The 23450-nt window shown below is 43.8% G+C and overlaps 1 protein-coding gene across 2 annotated transcripts in view; it reads right to left on the reverse strand.

Moving 5' to 3' along the window:
- Positions 1 to 5790: 5790 nt before the first annotated feature.
- The window catches only part of LOC115174515 (MAM domain-containing glycosylphosphatidylinositol anchor protein 2-like), a 344881-nt gene continuing 327221 nt past the window's right edge, over positions 5791 to 23450 (reverse strand). For both annotated transcript variants that reach the window (XM_029733126.1, XM_029733125.1), the window contains exons 15-18: positions 22011 to 22172; positions 7670 to 7800; positions 7428 to 7527; positions 5791 to 6059 (exon numbers count right to left, since the gene is read on the reverse strand). In XM_029733126.1, coding sequence (XP_029588986.1) covers positions 5971 to 6059; positions 7428 to 7527; positions 7670 to 7800; positions 22011 to 22172 — 482 coding nt within the window. In that variant the 3' untranslated portion in view covers positions 5791 to 5970. The remainder of the gene's footprint in view (positions 6060 to 7427; positions 7528 to 7669; positions 7801 to 22010; positions 22173 to 23450) is intronic.

The following is a 23450-nucleotide window of genomic DNA, read 5'->3' on the forward strand; positions in this document are numbered from 1 at the left end:
TCCAAGCTCTCAGTTCATAGTAAGCCTATTGTTATTCCTCAATTCATCTCCCTCTCCACAGTCCTTTTCATCACTATCACTCACTCTCTCCTGTCTCTGAGGGCTGGATGAAGAGTCTCCTGGCTAAACCCCAAGCAGCCAGACAGGCTACCCCCAGCTTATAGCTGATCTCAGCGGTAGGCAGCTCCACAAAAAGAGCAGGGCCACTCTGTAAAAAGAACAATTTGCACAGAACACAAAAGCTTTTTGTTTCCATTCTTTTGAGTTGAAGACAGGTGATCACCGGAGGAATAAGTGGGCATCTGCGAGACGGCAAACTGCCGGGACGAAGGTGTCCAGATCAAACCTGTGCGTCGAGGAGAAGAGAGGACGTAAGGTGACTAATAACAACACAAATTGTGCTTGTTCAGGAATTTACACATGCAGCCGATACGAAGGTGTACAAACAGGCGTGCCCATCTCCCATTCCCAGAACAGGACTAATTCAACAACCCAAACATAAAATATATTTTTTATTTATTTTAGCATTAGTTGCAGGTATGGCACAAAAAATTGGTGATAGATCCAAAGAAATACAGTGAAAAAGAAGCTTAATTATATATAAATAAAGCACAGAACAGAGAAGAATGACAGGTTGTTATTATTACAAGGAGTTGGCACAGTACAAGATAGGAAACATAATCGTTACACAGCTCTTAAAAACATCACTTACAATACAGAATTTTCTCTCTTCAGTACTCTTCTATAGCAATTAAATGGCTTCCTCTCCTCGTCTCCTTTGGTCATTCTTCACTGAAAGGATAACATAGTGACATGTTCAAAATTCCAATTCCCAAATATCCATCATGTTGCTTCCACTTAGCCTAGGGTGTTTTTAGAGCAGTTTAAGGAGAGAAGACAAGAGGAGGAAGCAACTTCAGATACACCCCAAGGTCATAAACCAATTGTGACAGGAAGCGATGCAGGTAAGGGTTGCCACTTCCTGTGAAATGTTATATTATTGGGATGTAATAATATTAACACCTGGTGAAGAATGGCACAACGTGACAAAGCCCTTCTGTTATGATGGACAATAAAGTGCCTACAAGGATCCCAAGAACAAAAAGTTGTCAAAGCTCAAGATAACACAATTCCTTGCTCGGTAAAGTAAAGTGAAACGTAGGGTCACTTTAGTACTTGTCTTATTCCAGCCTATCCCACAAAGTGAAAAATAATGCACATGGATATTAAACCAACATATACTTGGGACTTGGTATTCAATTTAAAACATGTAATTAGTTGTTTAAGTACAATACAGTATGTGGTTAGATTGCCAAAGTACAGTGACTGTGTCCAGGTCAGAAGAAATCAATAAACAAGTTGGTACCTCAATGAAAGCCATAAAAGTTTCGGAGGTCAACAACACGGGGCGTGGCAAAACACTACGGCTCATTTTCTGGAGATGAACAACTGTAACATATCTGTGAACGTGTATTTTAGAAAGGGTGTAGGTAGGCCTCCAAACAAAGATTTATTATTGGCACCCTCATTTTTCATTTACATTCAATATGATCTGGGTACAAAAAAAACAAGGAAATAATTCCCTCTTCCCATGAACCCAACCAGACTCTACAGCATTGACAGTACATGTAAATGTTATAATCTCCTAGTAAAACATACACAATATGAGACGATGTTATTAATGCTCTACAATGGCTGCCTATCATTCTGCTCTGTTTAGTTATGTATGATATTTTTTCTTTACATGTATCTGTTTCTTATCACACCTATTGTACACTGCATATGCCCGTACCTGTACACAACCCGCTCAGACCGAACCAGGCTTATATTTCCAGTACTATGTCTTCTCATCACAATACATTTTCTGCGCCTTAAAAAGTCACAATACCAACCAAATGCCAATTCTATACCAACCAAATTCTTTGTCCTTTATTGTCTCGTAAGACTCATTCTACAACGTCTGGGACTGGTTGTTTTTCCACATAATTTCTTTGCATTCGTGTTCTTTGGATGGGTAACACCGTATGAATCAACGTAATCGATGATTGTGTAATATGTTTCCCGGGGGTCTACAAACCTGACTTCGTCTGAGCAGGTCACATACAGTATATGTGCCATATATACTGCATTTTATATGTTGAGAGCTTATATGTTGTGCTTCCAGTTCTCCAACATAAAACATTGATCATAAACCTTTATAATAGAGCTTCTTTACATGTACAAGTTATACAACTACCAAATAGGTTTAGCTTGTGTTACCATCGTCGGTTTTTGATACTTCAGCAATGCAAGGGAGACAACAAGAAGATAAAAGGAAGTCAAAAGTCAGATAGTTTTCCCAACAGAAAGAATATAAGAAACAAGACCAACAAGTCCTTAAATGTTTGTTTTTTTATAACCAACAATGTACGGATTTTTTTCTCAATTTCTTTTAGTCTTTTCTTTTTTTTTCTTTTTTTTTTTTACAATATGTTGTTTTTAAAAACCAGCTGGTTAAGGTAATGGAGGGTCTTAGGTAGCTCTTCCACAGTCAATCTTCACAGTTTGTGTAAAAGCGGAGAAACATTCTCGCTAGAGTAATAAAATATCAATATTATTATCGTCATCGTTATTCATCTTTTTCTCACACATTGTTGGATGTGAACGACGGAGGTGTGTGGAGGGCGAGCGTACTTAATTCCGTCTAACGTAGAGCCTGCAGTCGCCACGTCCTACTCCCCTCCCTGTACAACACAATGGTTTATTTAACAGTAGTTCTGTTCTTTTCTTTTAAAAAAAGGTCTGTTCGGCTGGGATGGAGTCGCTTTCGGAAAGAGCGAAGCAATCGATCGATAGCGAGTGTTTTTGTCCTCTTACAGTATGTGATCTCTGACTGTCTTTCTGAGAAGCTCCACAGTCTCCTCCTCCCTTTGTAGTCCATTGTTTTTACCCAGTCTCTGCATTTTCACTAATTCCTTTAATTTTTTTTAAACAGCCACAACTGCCTGGTTTGTGACCACTTGCAATAGTCCGTGACCTATGCCCCCCCAGTCTGCCTGACTTTCCTCCACCATCCTTTCCCTAAAACATACACTCACACATGCAGGCACACACACGACTTGAACTGAATCCCTCTGAGCCAGTGTGCCTCCCACCAGCACTTGTGGGTCAAAAGAAACATGTCGAAAATAGCCCAACATGAGTGACAGCAGAGGAAACATCATCACCATCATTGGTGTGTTTGATGTTACCATTCCAGTTCGCAATTCGGTCTCTTCTGTTTGTAATCGGAAGGCACTTTGTTTCATGGCAGAAAGTGGCTTCTGTTCCTCAGCTGCAGGGGGAAGGAGCACTTGTGGGTGGTGACCAGAGAACCTCTCTTCTCATCAGTCTTCCACCCTTCCCCTCTGGTCTCCATCCTCTACTCCTCCTCTCCACTCCTTCCCCTCTGGTCTCCATCCTCTACTCCTCCTCTCCACTCCTTCCCCTCTGGTCTCCATCCTCTACTCCTACTCACCACTCCTTCCCCTCTGGTCTCCATCCTCTACTCCTCCTCTCCACTCCTTCCTCTCTGGTCTCCATCCTCTACTCCTCCTCTCCACTCCTTCCCCTCTGGTCTCCATCCTCTACTCCTCCTCTCCACTCCTTCCCCTCTGGTCTCCATCCTCTACTCCTACTCTCCACTCCTTCCTCTCTGGTCTCCATCCTCTACTCCTCCTCTCCACTCCTTCCCCTCTGGTCTCCATCCTCTACTCCTCCTCTCCACTCCTTCCCCTCTGGTCTCCATCCTCTACTCCTCCTCTCCACTCCTTCCTCTCTGGTCTCCATCCTCTACTCCTCCTCTCCACTCCTTCCCCTCTGGTCTCCATCCTCTACTCACCCTCTCCACTCCTTCCTCTCTGGTCTCCATCCTCTACTCCTCCTCTCCACTCCTTCCTCTCTGGTCTCCATCCTCTACTCCTCCTCTCCACTCCTTCCTCTCTGGTCTCCATCCTCTACTCCTCCTCTCCACTCCTTCCCCTCTGGTCTCCATCCTCTACTCCTCCTCTCCACTCCTTCCCCTCTGGTCTCCATCCTCTACTCCTCCTCTCCACTCCTTCCCCTCTGGTCTCCATCCTCTACTCCTCCTCTCCACTCCTTCCTCTCTGGTCTCCATCCTCTACTCCTCCTCTCCACTCCTTCCCCTCTGGTCTCCATCCTCTACTCCTCCTCTCCACTCCTTCCCCTCTGGTCTCCATCCTCTACTCCTCCTCTCCACTCCTTCCTCTCTGGTCTCCATCCTCTACTCCTCCTCTCCACTCCTTCCCCTCTGGTCTCCATCCTCTACTCACCCTCTCCACTCCTTCCTCTCTGGTCTCCATCCTCTACTCCTCCTCTCCACTCCTTCCTCTCTGGTCTCCATCCTCTACTCCTCCTCTCCACTCCTTCCTCTCTGGTCTCCATCCTCTACTCCTCCTCTCCACTCCTTCCCCTCTGGTCTCCATCCTCTACTCCTCCTCTCCACTCCTTCCCCTCTGGTCTCCATCCTCTACTCCTCCTCTCCACTCCTTCCCCTCTGGTCTCCATCCTCTACTCCTCCTCTCCACTCCTTCCCCTCTGGTCTCCATCCTCTACTCCTCCTCTCCACTCCTTCCTCTCTGGTCTCCATCCTCTACTCCTCCTCTCCACTCCTTCCCCTCTGGTCTCCATCCTCTACTCCTCCTCTCCACTCCTTCCCCTCTGGTCTCCATCCTCTACTCCTCCTCTCCACTCCTTCCCCTCTGGTCTCCATCCTCTACTTCTCTCATCCACTATGCCACTGCCTTCCACGTTGCCTTCCACGTTGCCTTGGACGTCTGTCTGTCTGTCTGTCTGTCTGTTCGTCCGTCCGTCCGTCCGTCCGTCCATCCGTCCATCCGTCCATCTCCACCCACCACTATCTGACTGCTACAGACCTCCACCACCCTATATACTTAATCTGTCCTAACCCCAAAGCTCTTCCCACCCCCGTCCACCTCTCTGCCCCACCCCTCTTCAACTCCCCCTCCTCCCCCTCTCCACCTCACTGCCCCACCCCTCTTCAACTCTTTCTTCTCCCCCTCTCCACCTCTCCACCTCTCTGCCCCACCTCTCTTCAACTCTTTCTCCTACCCCTCTCCAGCTCTCTGCCCCAACCCCCTTCAAATCTCTCCTCTACCCCTCGCCACCTCTCTGCCCCACCCTTCTCTTCAACTCTCCCACCTACCCATCTCCTCCTCTCTGCCCCACATACCTTCCTGGTCTCAGATACCTTGGACTAGTGAGCACAGTGTTGTGAAATACTTAGGCAGCTACTGGGCAAGAGGGGAGAGGGAACTGGGATGGATAACTAAACATTGTCAGAGTTTCTGTTTTCTACAGTACAGCACCAAGCCGAGAGAGAGACATGTCAAGGTGTGGAGGTCAGGTGAGGGTGGCTGGGCAAAGAGAAAAGTGTCCATGATGCGCATCAGGTGCAACTCAATGAAGATAAGATAAAACACAGAAAAGCTTTGATTCCATGTGTTTTGTTAAGCCCGGGAAAAGTTATTTTGTTCTTCAAAAAGTCACCAATTTCTCAATTCCTCCACACCTTTCAATTTAAGTTTCCTAACTGACTGGCAAAATTGTCCTTGTGCTTTACAAATAGTTATCCCACTGCGATAGTGAACACTCCCACTAAAGTCCAGGCGTCACAACTCCTGGCTTTGCTTCGCGCTGGTAAAAGTGCTCACAATCCTGCGCTTGGAGAGCAATTTTCTGGAAAAGTTGTCTCTTAAAAAAAAATTGCAAATCTTCTTTTATTACTATTTCTGTGGTATTTCTTGGGCCCTCGGTGGTGGTCTGTGTTTGGAACACCTCGCTGCCGCCTTCTAAAATGCTTGAATCTTTGGTGATTGGATGCTGAGGGTACAAGAACACAGACGCCAGGGTCAAGGTCGGGTCCGAGGCCGGGTCGGACCGTTCGCCTCCGCCAGACGACGCAGGGCAGGGTCACCTTCGACCCCACAGGAAGGTCATCGCCAAGGTGACACTCAGCGGCCATATATGGGCGGACGTGGGCGGGGCTGAGGATCTGAGATCTAAATGGGGGCAGAGACAGAGACAGAATTATAAGACGTTTAACAACAGTTGACGTCACCATGACCCTGAAATCACAATTTTGAATTTCCTCCCCAAAATACCTCCAGGAACAATATCCAGGCGAAGTCAAAAACGATACATAAAACATTTTATTAAAACGCATGCTTTTTCCACGGCGGCAGTGAGGATCATGTAAGATTCACGGTGAGTGATGGTAAATCCATTATGTAGGGAGAGAGTTAGAGACTGTCCCCGACCTGGGTGACTAACTCTTTAACTACTAATGAAGTGATTAAACTGATCTGAATGGTAATGGCACCAGATTCACTGCAGACAAATGCACAGCACACTGTCTGAAATGACTTACATTGGATCTGTTGGTCTCGGAAGTATAATGACTGGAGAGTGTTTCGTTTACTTTAGTTTATTAAGATATTCTTCCTGGAGATATGCTAAGACATTTTACATTTTTTGTTTTACATGGTAGATGTAGATGAAATAGTGACCAGTCTATGCTCAAAATCATATTCATAACTGCATTGTTATGAATGTATTAATTTGATGAAAAAGCAATATCACATTAGAGAGGTCCGTAACAATTGTACCTAAGTGTTTACCTTTATTAAATGTATATAAAAACAATCAAGCACCCTTCAATCTGTAATCTAAAACAAAATTCAAACTAACAAGTTTATTGCCCGTTTTCCAATTTTCTGTGTAAATGAAACCAGATTGGGAAAAAAGAAAAAAGAAATAAACGTAAAATGAAAAGGACAAAATAACAAAGAAAAAAGGACGGTGTATGTGTGTGTAACAGGTCCATTTAGAACCAATCTTTAACCAGAGATCTTCTCCCTCCTGCCGTGAGGAACATAGTCCTCCCCCTCCTAACTTGCCAATATGGCCGCCTCATCAATTGCAGGCCCGTTTTTCTATTTTCCCTCACTCTCTCGGTTTGTTCCCCTCATTCTGCAATTACGGTGCTCCACTCCCTGCGGTCTGTCGCTCGTTCTGTCTCTCCGTTCCGTCTGGACTGCTATCATTCATGTGATTACAGCCCCGTTGCTATGGCAACATCCACAGGGGGGGTTTTATTACTAGAGAGGCGCTAGCTGCCAGGTAGATGTGCTCCTCCTCATAGGCAGAGAGAGAGCACAGATTACAATCAGATTCATCTATCTACCCCCAAATCCTAACTGACTTCAGAACTGACCTTGGTTCTGCCTCTAGAAGCAACCATAGTCACATTTCTAAAATGAGCTTACCCTCTCCCAAATCCTTATCTTATCCATCACGGTGTTAAACATTCAACTATCCATAGATCAGCAATTAGGGATAAACTCCTCCTTCTGTGTTTTTGTGCTTACTAATGGGGGGTAGATCTCGACACTCTCCCTCCTCAAGGGTGACGTCGTCGATTGCGATGTCCCCCTCGATGCCCGGACCTCGGATACCCTCCAGCACCACCTGAGGTGGGGGAAAAAAGAGAGAGATGGAGGGAGAGATAGAGAGATATTGCAGTTATAGGCATAGACTTCAAGTTAGGATTCGTCTCATTACTGACTCCTGAATCGTCGAATCACACAATCATATGTCCAATCTTACTCACCTGGAAAGAGGCGGTAGGGTGGATGCTGACTTTGGCCTGTTTCCAGCGGTCACCTTGGTTACCGCTCAGCGACCACGCGGGCCCCTCGGCCGCTGTCTGACCCTTCTGTCTCAGGAAAGCGTTTAGGGTCCCTACAGATTAGAAAGATGCCACAAGGTCACACACGGTCAAAAGCGATCAGAGACGGTCACACACGGTTTGGGTCAGATGCAGTCAAGCACTGCCAATAAGCATCATCCATAATGTAATATTGCAGCGAGCTTTTCAGGGTCCCTAAAGGAAATAGATACACGATCAGATATGGCCAGACACAGTCAGAAAGGTTCAAAAGGTCAAATGCTGCCAATAATCAGCTCAAGGGCTTTTACCGGTTCTATATCACAGTATGAATCGGAATATTGTTTTTTCAACAGACTGGCCAACCCTTAACTTAAAGTAACATCGACCGAACGATATTCAATATCATTATTGTCAATCAGCAGATACTTTTATTTCAAGTGACTTACAGCTAACACATGAAGACACGCAAAAGAATCAAACCCACAACCTTTTTGCTAGTCCCATCTTCTACAACACAATTAAACCCACAGCACGGCCCACAGGGGTGACTTTTCTCTACTGGTGATCTTGTTTGATGCTAGTCCAGACTAGCGCTGTAACTGAGTCTTTACATTCGACCTGTGTACAGGAGGCTTTTAACACTATGACGCCTCAATCAGATCGACAGCGTCATTGCATACCATTTTGTGTAGCTTCGCAGCTATACTGAACGCATGTATCTACTATCTTTATATATTTTTTTATTTCACCTTTATTTAACCAGGTAGGCTAGTTGAGAACAAGTTCTCATTTACAACTGCGACCTGGCCAAGATAAAGCATAGCAGTTTGACATATACAACAACACAGAGTTACACATGGAATAAACAAAACATACAGTCAATAATACAGTAGAAAAAATAAAACAAAAAGTCTATATGCACTGAGTGCAAATGAGGTAGGATAAGGGAGATAAGGCAATAAATAGGTCATGGTGGCGAACTAACTACAATATACCAATTAAACACTGGAATGGTAGATGTGCAGAAGATGAATGTGCAAGTAGAGATACTGGAGTGCAAAGGAGCAAGATAAATGAATAAATACAGTATGGGGATGAGGTAGTTGGATGGGCTGTTTACAGATTGGCTGTGTACAGGTGCAGTGATCTGTGAGCTGCTCTGATAGCTGGTGCTTAAAGCTAGTGAGGGAGATATGAGTCTCCAGCTTCAGTGATTTTTGCAGTTCGTTCCAGTCATTGGCAGCAGAGAACTGGAAGGAAAGGCGGCCAAAGGATGAATTGGCTTTGGGGGGGGGGCTTTACCTAGCAGAGACTTGTAGATGACCTGGAGCCAGTGAGTTTGGCGACGAGAGTGAAGCGAGGGCCAGCCAACGAGAGCGTACAGGTCGCAGTGGTGGGTAGTATATGGGGCTTTGGTGACAAAACAGATGGCACTGTGATAGACTGCATCAAATTTGTTGAGTAGAGTGTTGGAGGCCATTTTGTAAATGACATCGCCAAAGTCGAGGATCGGAAAGATGGTCAGTTTTACGAGGGTATGTTTGGCAGAATGAGTGAAGTATGCTTTGTTGCAAAATAGGAAGCCGATTCTAGATTTAATTTTGGATTAGAGATGTTTAATGTTAGTCTGGAAGGAGAGTTTACAGTCTAGCCAGACACCCAGGTATTTGTAGTTATCCACATGTTCTAAGTCAGAGACGTCCAGAGTAGTGATGCTGGACGGGCAGGCAGGTGCGGGCAGTGATCGGTTGAAGAGCATGCATTTAGTTTTACTTGCATTTAAGAGCAGTTGGAGGCCACGGAAGGAGAGTTGTATGGCATTGAAGCTCGTCTGGAGGGTAGTTAACACAGTGTCCAAAGAGGGGCCAGAAGTATACAGAATGGTGTCGTCTGCGTAGAGGTGGATCAGAGAATCACCAGCAGCAAGAGTGACATCATTGATGTATACAGAGAATAGAGTCGGCCCGAGAATTGAACCCTGTGGCACACCCATAGAGACTGCCAGAGGTCCGGACAACAGGCCCTCTGATTTGACACACTGAACTCTATAAGAGAAGTAGTTGGCAAACCAGGCGAGGCAATCATTTGAGAAACCAAGGCTGTTGAGTCTGCCAATAAGAATGTGGTGATTGACAGAGTCGAAAGCCTTGGCCAGGTCGATGAATACGACTGCACAGTAATGTCTCTTATCGATGGCGGTTATGATATCATTTAGGACCTTGAGCGTGGCTGAGGTGCATCCTCAGTATCCCTTGTATCTACCATACAAGTTGATGCAAACGTTGGATACATCCAATGTATATATCCACACAGAACGCACTGTAACTGCCTCTGCAACGCTATGCTGCGAGGCAAACGCAGTGTTCCATTGGAAATGAATGTACTTCTGGTGTACCGAAACGCAACGACGCTGTTGATCTGATAGATGCATGAAGGAATAATCTGCACCTGTAATGTTCAGTTGAGGTCTGTTTAGTTATAAAGAACTGTTGCTGCTCATTTGAATTTTAACCTCTCTTCAATGTGTACAAATGATTGAAAAGTACTGACTTGACTTTTTTTTAACAATAATTCTCTTTACTCCTAATAAGGAGGCAATACATTTGACTGCTTCCTAAACTCCCAACTCCTCAATATTGAGCGCTTGACCGAGCACATACAGTGCCTTCAGAAAGTATTCACACCCGTTGACTTTTACATTTTTTTGTTGTGTTCCAGCCTGAACTTGAATTTGATTTAATTGAGATTTCTGGTCACTGGCCTACACACAATAGCCCATAATATCAAAGTGGAATTATGTTTTTAGAAATTGATACACAAGCGGAAATGTCTTGAGTTAATAAATATTCAACCTCTTTGTTATGGGAAGCCTAAATTCAGTAAACATTTGCTTAACATAATAAGTTGCATGGACTTTGTGTGCAATAATAGTGTTTAACATGACGTTTGAATGACACTCTGTATCCCACAGATACAATTATCTGTAAGGTCTCTCAGTCGAGCAGTACATTTCAAACAGATTCAATGCCTTGCAAAGAAAGGCACCTATTCAAAAAGCAGACCTTGAATATCCCTTTGAGCATGGTGAAGTGAATAATTACAGTTTAGATGGTGTATCCATACACCCAGTCACTAATAAGATACAGGCGTTCTTCCTAACTCAGTTGCTGGAGAGGAAGGAAACCACTCAGGGATTTCACCATGAGGCGAATGGTGACACTAAAACATTTACAGAGTTTAATGGCTGTGATAGAAGACCGAGGATAGATCAACAACATTGTAGGTTACTCCACAATACTAACCTAATTGACACAGTGAAAAGCCTGTACAGGATACAATTATTCCAAAACATGCATCCTATTTGCAACAAGGCACTAAAGTAATACTGCAAGAAATATGGCAAAGCAATCTAAAACACAAGGCCAAATCTACACTGGAGTTGCTTACCAAGAAGACTGTGTATGTTACAGAGTGGCAGAGTTACAATTTTGACTTAAATCTACTTTAACATCTATGGCAAGACCTGAAAATGGTTGTCAAAAAATGATCAACAACCAATTTGACAAGGCTCGAAGAATTTTTTATAGAATAATGGGCAAATGTTGCTCTTAGAGACTTACCCAAAAAGACTCACAGCTGTAATCACTGCCAAAGGTGCTTCTACAAAGTATTGATTTGGGTGTGTGAATACTTACGTAAATTAGATATTTCTATATTTCATTTTCAAGAAATTTGCAAAAATGGCTAAAAACATGTTTTCACTTTGTTATGGTGTATTGTTCGTAGATGGGTGAGAAACAAATTCAATTTAAACCATTTTGAATTCAGGCTGTAACAACAAAACGTGGAATAAGTGACGGGGTATGAATACTTTCTGAATGCACTGTAACTTGATCTTCAATGTCAGTTTAAGAGTGGAGGTTCTAACTGGTGTCTTGAGGTGGAGTTCACTTAGAATTAATCTTCTGCATTCTAAAATGTAAATCATGTCTTCTGCGCAGAAAACTGGTGTTGAGTGGTGGCAAATGTTCACTGGGGGTCGTATGAATTGATACATTTATTAATTCCAAGGTTCTGCCAGGTGACAATGAATTATTTTCAAACACTTAATAAAGTTGAATTAAAACTAATGGCCGATAAGGGAAGAGAATTCTTGTTTAAAAAACCAACAACTTCAAGTCGGTACATTTCAATCATTTATACGCCTTGAGAACAGGTTTCAATTCAAATGAGCAGCAATAGTTGAAAGCTGACCTGTTCCTTATAACTAAACAGAACATTACAGCTCCTCTGCAGATTATTCCTTCCCGCATTGATCAGATCGACAGCGTCATTGCGTTTCAGTACACTAGAAGTACATTCATTCCCGATGGAATGTTGCGTTTGCCTCGCAGCATTACGTTACAGAGGCAGTTGCAGTGCGTTCTGTATGGATATATACGATATACGTTATACTGGATAGATCCAACGTATGCATCAACTTGTATGGTAGATGGTAGATGCATGTGTAGCTACGCAAAATGGTATGTTGTCGGTCTGATTGAGGCGTCATGGTGTTAAAAGCCTCCTGTACACAGGTCCAATGCAAAGACTCAGTTACACTACTAGTCTGGACTAGCACCTTTTGATATGTGTAATGCATCAAAGAAGGTTAAGATCACCAGCAGAGAAAAGTCACCCTAGTCGGCCAACACAATGTAGGCTCAATAAATAATATGGTCCTATTATTATTAGACGCTATCATTGCAGAATATTGAATTATTACAGAATGTTGAATCGTAGCAGTATAGTTGCTGGTGAAACCGTCAACTGGTCTGTTGTAGTAGGCCAAAGAGACATGTGTTTGTTCCACACAAGGTTTCTCCTTAAGCACAGCAGGACTGTTACTCTGAGGCCTTGTTTAAGTCAAAGAAAAAGAGAGAGAGATAAAGAGACAGAAAGAGTGAGAAAGAGAGAGAGAGAGGGAGAGAGGTGCCTCATTAACGTACAGGCCACTATGTATACTTCTGAGAGAGAGAGAGCTATATGTCCTGTCCTTTGTCTATTAGCTTCCTCATCAGCTTACTGTACGGCAAGGGTTCCCAAACTGTTTTGGCCCATGACCCTATTTTGATATTTAAAAGGAGAGAGGAGAGGAGAGTGGGTGTGTTGAGGCGTTTTACATGGCAGAGGAGAGAAAGGGAGGGTTTGTTGAAGTGTTTACATGAGAGGGGACAGGGATCTTGCTGAGCTGGTGTCAGCCTGGCTGACAGTGTCTTTGAACTTCCTGCACTGTAATGTACTGTAGGTAGTGTAGTGATGTCTCCTGTACTGTACTGTAGGTGCGTGTGTGTTACGAATGCAGCTCTCCAGCCAACTCCTGCATTCCCTACAAGCATATTCTGTACTCTCTGTCCGTGTATTTGGAGCTGTTGCAGACTACTACTGAAGGAACGTTGAAGTAACGTTTGTGTCTTCTTTCTTTCCAATAGTTGCAAGTACAGCCTATGCAATTCAGATGAGCAAATGCACCGCGATATTCCTTACTGACTTCACAGAACTGAATGTAGTGCATAAGGCTTTTAATGCGGTATTCTGAAGAAAAGGAGGAAAAGGATCATTCAATTAATTCTCCATCTGTCCACTCCTAAGAATTCTATTTGGGAGAATCCCTTTTCTATAGACTCACAACAGTAAACCCCAAAGGGATAAACAGTTTAATGCAGGGTAGGATTAAATCCTCTATAACTACTGAACACTTCCCATTAAATCCCCCCAGAGAGAGCTCAGCTCTATAGAAAGCTACACAGAGCACATATAGAATTAGCACTCCGAGCTAATAATATATGCCATTCAGCAGACAATTTTTTATCTGTTTCAAGTATTGGTGGTAGCAGGAATCGATCCCACTATCCTGTCATTGCAAGAACCATGCGCTATCAACTGAGCTACAGAGGAGTATGAATGAAACATGCCTGATCCCCTGGCCACTTTGCAAAGCTCCACATAAAAGAGACTCTTTGGTGTGTGTGTGTGTGTGTGTGTGTGTGTGTGTGTGTGTGTACTCTGGGACTTAATCCTGTAAACAAACGTGACACCAGCTGCAAAGGCAAACTTTGAAGTGTGCTTCAGTAATTAGTTTTGACCTTCTCCCAGGTAGCTAGCTAACGGACGGTTAGCAAAATGTGGAGAGCCTCACTCTCCCTATTTCTCTTTCACATGTTCTCTCTCTAATCTCTGAGTCTCTCTTTCTGCCACCACACTCTCTAAGCTGAGGGTGAGCGAACTAACTCTTTGAGTAAATCTGAACCGCTGATCTACAGAGCAGAGGCACAACTCTACTGTGAGTCACTGGGAACAACACACAGAACAACAGTCAAGGTAACACAAATACCCACTTTTCGAGAGTGAATGTCTGTTCCTATGGATCTGTTGTGATAAAGCCTTTACATGTAGGATAAATATCAAAGCAACAAGGGTGTGAACGGCTCCACTTGGCCAATGAAGCGTGTTAGTGCGAGTTACATACAAGGAATGTTGGTTGGAAACTCCTAATATTTAATCAGTGGCAGTAAGTATAACATTTAGCTCAACATTTCCTGGGTTGTGGATTCCAAATGTTCCAAACAAACATTCCACATTCCTTAACAGCAGAGAGAATAGAATTCCTCTCAGAGAGAAGAGAGAGGGAGAAAGAGAGAGAGAGAGAGAGAGAGGGAGGGAGGGAGGGAGGGAGAGGTGGGAGAGAGATGAGAGAGTGAGAGAGAGAGAGAGAGAGAGAGAGAGAGAGAGAGAGAGAGAGATGAGAGAGTGAGAGAGAGTTGGGAGAGAGAGAGAGATACTAGCATAAGACTAGCATCAAGGCAAAGGGAGGAAATGTCTGAGTATGTCTCCAGCCCTTGACATTCGGCCCATTCATCATAACAGGCCTTGGCCTGGGCTATGGGCCTGAGCTACAACACAGACGGGTGAGGGGTGGATGGAGAGTGGGGCTTGGCTGGCGATCAATCTGAGCAAATTGGAAATGTCACGGCCTACTCAACCTCGGCCGAGCGTTGGAGGATCTCTCATCTCCACACTGACCCCCTTTGCCCACCTCCTTTCCTCCCTCTCTCCCCCTTCCTACCACACTCCAGATGTTTGAAGCCAACACCACATGGCCATCCCCACATGTCCATTCCACTAGGGTAGGGTAAGCATATCGCTCTCCACAGGGTGTGTGTGTGTGTGTGTGTGTGTGTGTGTGTGTGTGTGTGTGTGTGTGTGTGTGTGTGTGTGTGTGTGTGTGTACAGTGCATTTGGAAAGTATTCAGAGCCCTTGACTTTTTTCCACATTGTTACGTTACAGCCTTATTCTAAAATGAATTACATTTATTTTTCCCTCATCAATCTACACACAATAAAACATAATGACAAAGAAAAAACAGCTTTTAAAATGTTTGTTTTGCAAATGTTAAAAATAATAAACAGAAATACCTTATTTACATAAGTATTCAGACCCTTTCCTATGAGACTTGAAATTGAGCTCAGGTGCATCCTGTTTCCATTGATCATCCTTGAGATGTTTCTACAACTTGATTGTAGTGAGATGTTTCTACAACTTGATTGGAGTCCAGCTGTGGTAAATTCAATTGATTGGACATGATTTGGAAAGGCACCTATAGGACTGTCAAACCATGAGAAACAAGATTCCCTGGTCTGATGAAACGAAGATTGAATTCTTAGCCTGAATGCCAAGCATCACATCTGGAGGAAACCTGGCACTATCCCGACAGTGAAGCATGGTGGTGGCAGCATCATGCTGTGGGGATGTTTTCAGTGGCAGGGACTGGGAGACTAGTCAGGATCAATGGAAAGATGAATGGAGCAATGTACAGATAGATCCTTGATGAAAACCTTCTCCAGACTGCTTAGGACTTCAGACTGGGGCGAAGGTTCACCTTCCAACAGGACAACAACCCTAAGCACACAGCCAAGACAACGCAGGAGTGGCTTCAGCACAAGTCCCTGAATGTCCTTGAGTGGCCCATACAGAGAATTTAACCCGATCTAACATCTCTGGAGAGACCTGAAAATATCTGTGCAGCAACATTCCCCATCCAGCCTGACAGAGCTTGAGAGGATATGCAGAGAAGAATGGGAGAAACAGCACAAATACAGGTGTGCCAAGTTTGTAGGGTCATACCCAAGAAGAATTGAGGCTGTAATCGCTGCCAAAGGTGCTTCAACAAAGTACCGACTAAAGGGTCTGAATAGTTACAGTACCAGTCAAAAGTTTGGACACACCTACTCAATCCACGGTTTTTCTTTATTTTTTTCTACATTGTACAATAATAGTGAAGACATCAAAACTATGAAATAACACATATGGAATCATGTAGTAACCAAAAAAGTGCTAAACAAATCAAAATATATGTTATATTTGAGATTCCTCAAAGTAGCCACCCTTTTCCTTGATGATGTCATGCCCTGATCTGTTTCACCTGTCCTTGTGATTGTCTCCACCCCCTCCAGGTGTCGCTGATTTTTCCTAGTGTATTTATCCCTGTGTTTCCTGTCTCTTTGTGCCAGTTTGTCTTGTATGTTTCCTAGTCAACCAGCATTTTTCCCGTTCTCCTGCTTTTTGCATTCTCCTTTTTCTAGTCCTCCCGGTTTTGACCCTTGCCTGTTTCTGGACTTTGTACCCACCTGCCTGACCATTCTGCCTGCCTTAACCACTCTGCCACTCTGTACCTCCTGGACTCTGATCTGGTTTTGACCTTTTTGCCTGTCCACAACCATTCTCTTGCCATCCCCTTTGGATTAATAAACATTGTAAGACTCCAACCAGCTGCCCTCTGTGTCTGCATCTGGGTCTTGTCTTGTGCCTTGATAGTATGAACTGGCCATGACAGAACCAGCAGACTTGGACCAGCTCCGCCACACTGTCTCCCTGCAGGGAGCCACCATTAGGAGACATGAGGAGTTGGTAAAAGGCCTTTTGGAAGGGCTCAGGTCCTTGATGGAACGCCACGATCATGGGTTAAAGGCTATTATGGATCAAATCAGGGAGTTAGCTCAGAGGCTGCCTGCCACCTCTAAAACCCCCAATCACCCAGTAATTTTTCCCTATCTGTGGTGAGTTTGTATAGCCTATCCTGGATCCCAGAGAACCTCGCTTACCTCCTCCGGAGCAATATTCGGGGAATCCTGGTACCTGCCAGGGTTCTTTCTCAGTGCTCGCTTATTTTTGAGCTACAGCCATCTTCGTTTCCTTCAGACAGATCGAAGATAGCGTATATTATTACGCTAATGTCGGGAAGGGCGCTCTCCTGGGTTATGGCAGTTTGGGAGCAATAATCTGCCATTTGTGGTCATCTGGAGGAATTCATGGCAGAAGTGAGAAAGGTATTTGAATCTCCGGTTTCCGGGAGAAAGGCGGCCAGTAAACTGCTTGATTTACGTCAAAACTCCCGTAGTGTGGCAGACTATGCGGTTGATTTTCGCACGTTGGCCGCCGAGAGTGCCTGGAATCTTTTTTGCACGGATTATCCGAGGAGGTAAAGGATGAGCTAGCTGCTTGGGAATTGCCGGTGGATCTTGACTCCCTTATCGCCCAAACCATTAAAATTGATGGACGCCTAAGGGAATGCAAGAGTGAGAGCAGGTCTGGTCTCCGGCACACTCGTGCACACGCTATAGCTTGTTCACCTTCAAGGGAATCTGGAAGTTTCCGAAGGCAGCTCTTCCGAGAGGATTCGAAGCCACCCGAGTCCTCTCGTGAATCCACGATGGGTGTGTTGGATACTCCTGAGCCTATGCAGTTGGGAAGAGCTAGGTTATCAGTTTGGGAACGCTCATGGAGGATGAATAATAACTGTTGTCTGTACTGTGGAGGGGCAGGACATTTTATAGCTACCTGCCCTATTAGGAAACCCTTGTCACTAGTGAGTCAGACTGGGAGTTCTCTAATTCCCATCACCCACACACCTTTTTTTGTACTTGTGCTGTTGGGAGACCAATCTAAGTCTCTCCGAGTGCTCACTGACTCTGGGGTTGATGAAAGTTTTATGGATGCCACTATTGGTTCGGAGCTTGGTATTCCCACTCAGCCTCTCTCTGTTCCCATGGATGCTAGGGCACTGGACGGCCACTCTATAGGGGAAGTCACCCATATTACTGTGCCCGTTCAATTACGGGTTTCTGGTAACCACAGTGAGACCATACAGTTCCTCCTCATTGCATCTCCCCATGTTTCGGTTGTTTTGGGATTTTCCTGGCTACAAAAGGACAATCCTGTGATTGACTGGACCACAAGCTCCATCCTGGGTTGGAGTCCCTTTTGCCTTCAAGCAGCACAGCCTTCCCCAAGTCGTCTTCCTCAGGATGTTAGCAAGACTGTGGATGTCTCTGCTATTCCTACTGAATACCATGACCTTCTGGAAGTGTTCAGTAAGGCACGTGCTACTTCCCTTCCCCCGCACGTCCTTATGATTGCGCCATTGACCTTCTCCCAGGCACTACACCACCTCGGGGTTGGTTGTATTCTCTGTCCGGACCAGAGACCAAAGCTATGGAGGAGTACATAGAGAAGTCTCTGGCCACTGGGGCCATCCGTCTGCATCTCCTGCCAGTGCAAGGTTTTTCTTTGTGAAGAAGAAGGACAAGACCCTGCATCCGTGCATTAACTACCGGGGACTTAACAACATTACTGTCATGCATCGTTACCCCTACATCTCCTCTTTTCTGCGTTTTAACCTCTCCAGGGGTCCACCATATTTTCCAAGTTGGACCTTCGTAATGCCTACCACCTGGTACGGATACGCGAGGAGGACTCTGTACCTCCTGGACTCTGATCTGGTTTTGACCTTTTTGCCTGTCCACAACCATTTTCTTGCCTACCCCTTTGGATTAATAACCATTGTAAGACTGAAACCATCTGACTCATCTGTCTGCATCTGGGTCTCGCCTTGTGCCTTGATAGATGACAGCTTTGCACAATCTTGGCATTCTCTCAACCAGCTTCATGAGATAGTCACCTGGAAGGCATTTCAATTAACCGGTATGCCTTGTTAAAAGTTAATTTGTGGAATTTCTTTCCTTCCTGCATTTGAGCCAATCAGTTGTGTTGAGACAAGGTAGGGGTGGTGTACAGAAGATGGTCTTTTACCAAATAGGGCTAAGTCCATATTATGGCAACAACAGCTCAAATAAGCAAAGAGAAATAACAGTCCATCATTACTTACATACATTAAGGTCAGTCAATGCAGAACATTTCAAGAACTTTTAAAGTTTCGTCAAGTGCAGTCCCAGAAACTATCAAGCGCTATGAGGAACGCCACAGGAAAGGAAGACCTAGAGCTAACTCTGGTGCAGAGGATAAGTTCAATAGAGTTACCAGCCTCAGAAATTGCAGCCCAAATAAATGCTTCACAGAGTTCAAGTAACAGACATCTTAACATCAACAGTTCAGAGGAGACTGCGTGAATCATGCCTTCATGGTCGAATTTCTGCAAAGAAACCACTCCTAAAGGACACCAATAAGAAGAGGAGACTTGCTTGGGCCAAGAAACACAAGCAGTGGACATTAGACCGGTGGAAATCTGTCCTTTGGTCTGATGAGTCCAAATTGTAGATTTCTTTAGTTCCAACCGCCGTAGGTGAACGGATGACCTCTGCATGTGTTGTTCCCACCGTGAAGCATGGAGGAGGAGGTGTGATGGTGTGGGGATACTTTGCTGGTGACACTGTCTGTGAGTTATTTAGAATTCAAGGCACACTTAATTAGCATGGCTACCACAGCATTCTGCAGCGATACGCCATCCCATCTGGTTTGCGCTTAGTGGGACTATCATTTGTTTTTCAGCAGGACAATGACCCAACACACCTCCAAGTTGTCTAAGGGTTATTTGACCAAGAAGGAGAGTGATGGAGTGTTGTATCAGATGACCTGGCCTTCACAATCATCCGACCTCAACCCAATTGAGATGGTTTGGGATGAGTTGGACCACAGAGTGAAGGAAAAGCAGCCAACAAGTGCTCAGCATATGTGGAAACTCCTTGGAAAAGCATTCCAGGTGAAGCTGGTTGAGTGTGCAAAGTTGTCATCAAGGCAAAGGGTGGCTACTGTGCTTTGAAGAATCTCAAATATATAACATATATTTTTGGTTACTACATGATTCCATGTGTTATTTCATAGTTTTGATGTCTTCACTAGTATTGTACAATGTAGAAAATAGTACAAATAAAGAAAAACCCTTGAATCAGTAGGTGTGTCCAAACTTTTGACTGTACTTTATGTAAATGTGATATCTGTATTTTGTATTTTTTATACATTTGTAAAAAAATTCTAAACCTGTTTTTGCTTTGTCATTACGGGGTATTGTGTGTATATTGATGAGGGGGGAAAAACAATTAAATCAATTTTAGAATAAGGCTGTAACATAACAAAATGTGGAAAAAGTCAAGGGGTCTGAATATTTTCTTCATGTATTGTGTGTGTACGCGCATATGTCTGTAGCTAAATCAACCACATCGCTCATCTTGATGCTATCTCCAGCTGAGCCCTTTGTCAGATGGATGGTACAGTAGCTAGCTAGCTCCCTCAGTCTCAGTTCCCTCACTTAAGTGATTGGTGCAGGGCAAATGTTGTTTCACCAGCAGTTGTCTTACACAGCGATGGCATACGCTTTAGAGCTCTTCACAACAAACATATTTATTTCTGCAGTCTACCTTGGCGACACTCAGGGACAATGAGAAGGTAATGTAAGAGGTGAGGTACCCTACGCTATTATCAGTAGAGTGGAGACCAGGGACATCTCTAGTCCTATTCCCTTCCTCCCTCCCCTGCTGTTCCTAAGCTGCTGTAGTACTGTATACTACTCTCTGGTGGATTGATAGTCTTCACCGTGGAGTTATATATACACACACACACACACACACACTCACAAATGCAGATGCACGCATGCACACACACTGGAGTGCACAAGCCGGGAAGAGGATACTTGCTGGTACTAGCTGGCTTCACTGCCAGATATCCAATCTTACTCTTGACTCACACGCAGGCACGCACGCACACACACACACACTGATTGGGTCCAGTGTGAGGAGAGTCTGGGAGCAGAGCATTAGTAGCAGAGTGCCTCTTCACTGGGAGAGAGGAAATGGTTGTAGACAGGGATGCTTTCGGATAAACGTTTGCTCTCTGAAACCACATCACAATTTATAAGAAATCACAATAATAAACAAAAATAATGTGGTCAGGGCTCTTAAAACATTTAATTGGTAGCACTGGTGCTCCTAATTAAAAAAAAAGTCTGGAGCATCGCATACAATTTAGGAGCACCAGAATTTTTGTATTTTTTAAAAATTGATTTTATGATTTTTATTGATTTATTGATATAGCCTACATTGGACCTACAGTAGTACAGTAGCCTACATTTGACCTACAGTATATGAATCCTACTTACTTTTGAAGCACATCTCATGAAGAAGATATCCCTTTTCCTTTCTTTCTGTGCCACCAAATATTTGGGGCTGCATGATATGGCCAAAAAATCTAGTTTCTAGTTTTCAAACCAATATCACAATTGGACTTGCAATATAGCTCAATACACTTGGGTGAACTGTTGGAATCATAGACGTAGAATGCTTATTCTAATTCTAAGGTTGGTGTTGTTTGGCATGACAACAAATGAAAAAGCCAGGTAGGAGTTATGACAGGTTAGGAACTAAAGTTTTGGTCACTGTATTTTTCCGGGGACCCTAATCACATTTGAATAGATGTTACATTTAGACAAAGACTTCAGAATAGGCTGATTCAGAACATGTCGTTTCACAAATAACATGCTGATCTACACCACCACTTGTAGCAACCTGTATTTGAGCTAACGTTTGCTTTGCCCTAGCTAGTGCATTTCGAAATAGACTCATCAAGCATCTCACAATTGATCTAACATGGATAATTACAACATGTTGCTATGAGATTAGAAAGAGAGAGTCTCAATTAACTAGGCAAGTCAGTTAAGAACAAATTCTTATTTACAATGACAGCCTACAGGGGAACAGTGGGTTAACTGCCTTGTTCAGGGGCAGAACAATAGATTTTTACCTTGTCAGCTCAGGGATTTGATACCGCAACCTTTCGGTTACTGGCCCAACGCTCTAACCACTAGGCTACCCGCCGCACCACTAGAGGGAAGCTCTTATGCTTAATGTATCGAGGAGAGAATACAGAGAATTAATATATCGGTAACAGGAACACGTCCTTAGTTTGTTTCTTGATGTTTTGTGTTGGAGGGAAAAAGACAGATGTCTTTCTTACCAATGTGTTTGCCGTACATGTGGAAGAAGAAACTGAAGCAGTATGCTGGGGGGTTGGCGATGCCATATGGGTTCTTGGGCACCACGTTGAAGAAGGGACTGACCAGCCTCGCCACCTCACCCTCCTTCCGAGGCCGGGACGTCTCGATGTACATGTAGAAACCTGTAGTGTAGGGAGAACACAACACAATACACCAAATAACAAGGTTGTTTACTACATGTCAAAGATTACTCCCGCATGTTATATATATATTGGTGTTCTGTATAGGGGGAGGTTAATGTAAAACAGGTATGCTCTCCTGGGAGATAGTAGCAGATTGACAGAACGTGTAGTCAACTTTGTTCTAAAAGGCAGAAAGAATTGGAATGGGTTTAGGGCAGAACAAATTCAATTGGTTTCTAAAAGGTTTAACAGATTCACAACTTCTGAAAACAAGGTTTGAACTGAGAATATTGTAAATAAAACTTTGAGTTACAAGTTGTAATGTTTTGAAATCATTATTGTGTTCCAGTAGTCAGCCAATTGTGACAATATCTCTAAGATACAACTGGTCTCCTGACTTGAAGCAAAGAGTAAAACGTAGCAAGCTAGCGGCAACATGGTAAGCTAATCAGCGCTAGCTAGCTAAGCATTTACCAACCACTTAGCTACTCATGTTGAATTAATAAATAGAGCTAGCAAGCTAGGTGTCAAATATACAAGTCAGTCAGCTAACAGTTATGCTGTCCCGGGGGCATAAACGTAAAATGCTAAGCTAAATGTAACTTTTCTGAGCAGAGAGCTACCTCCAAACGGGCACACTTTATTTGGATAGTCCATCTGGAGATGCTCTACAGATGGTCATAATATCAGCAAACTATCTGTTAATACGCAACTGACTATCTGTTGATAAGCAACTGCTTGGTAAGGTTACGCTTAGAGTTAGGGTTAGGGTAAGGGTTAAGTGTAGGGTTAGGATAAAGGTTAAGGTTAGTAGATAGTCTGTAGAGCATATACAGATGGACTATCCCAAAAGTTTGTTAATGTTAAATTAGAAAAATTAGAAAATAGATAGCAAGTTAGGTCTCAAATCTGTCAGTAGGTCAATTAACCTTTTCACACGTCAGTTCCAAATATCTCGAACAGTGGCCCTAGCGTGAGTTGTTTTATGCACATGATGTCAGAACGCACTCACTGTTCTGAAATGTGTTTTTTACGCAACGGGACAGTTAACACTCGCTGCCTGTTAATTATCTATAGGCTACGTTTCAACTTGTCAATTTCAAATAATTTTCTTACAAGTTTTAGTTTTATAATGTTTGTTGGCATTATACAATGCATTCTGCATCTGTCAGAACAAAGATGTTATAATGAGGTGAAGGAATGATTCGCTCATCTTTTGAGTAAACTTCCGGAAGTGAATGAAGGGAAGTGAATAATCATAGACAACACAACCCCTTC

This window comes from Salmo trutta, chromosome 35, assembly GCF_901001165.1.
Source record: "Salmo trutta chromosome 35, fSalTru1.1, whole genome shotgun sequence".
NCBI classification, from domain to species: Eukaryota; Metazoa; Chordata; class Actinopteri; order Salmoniformes; family Salmonidae; genus Salmo; species Salmo trutta.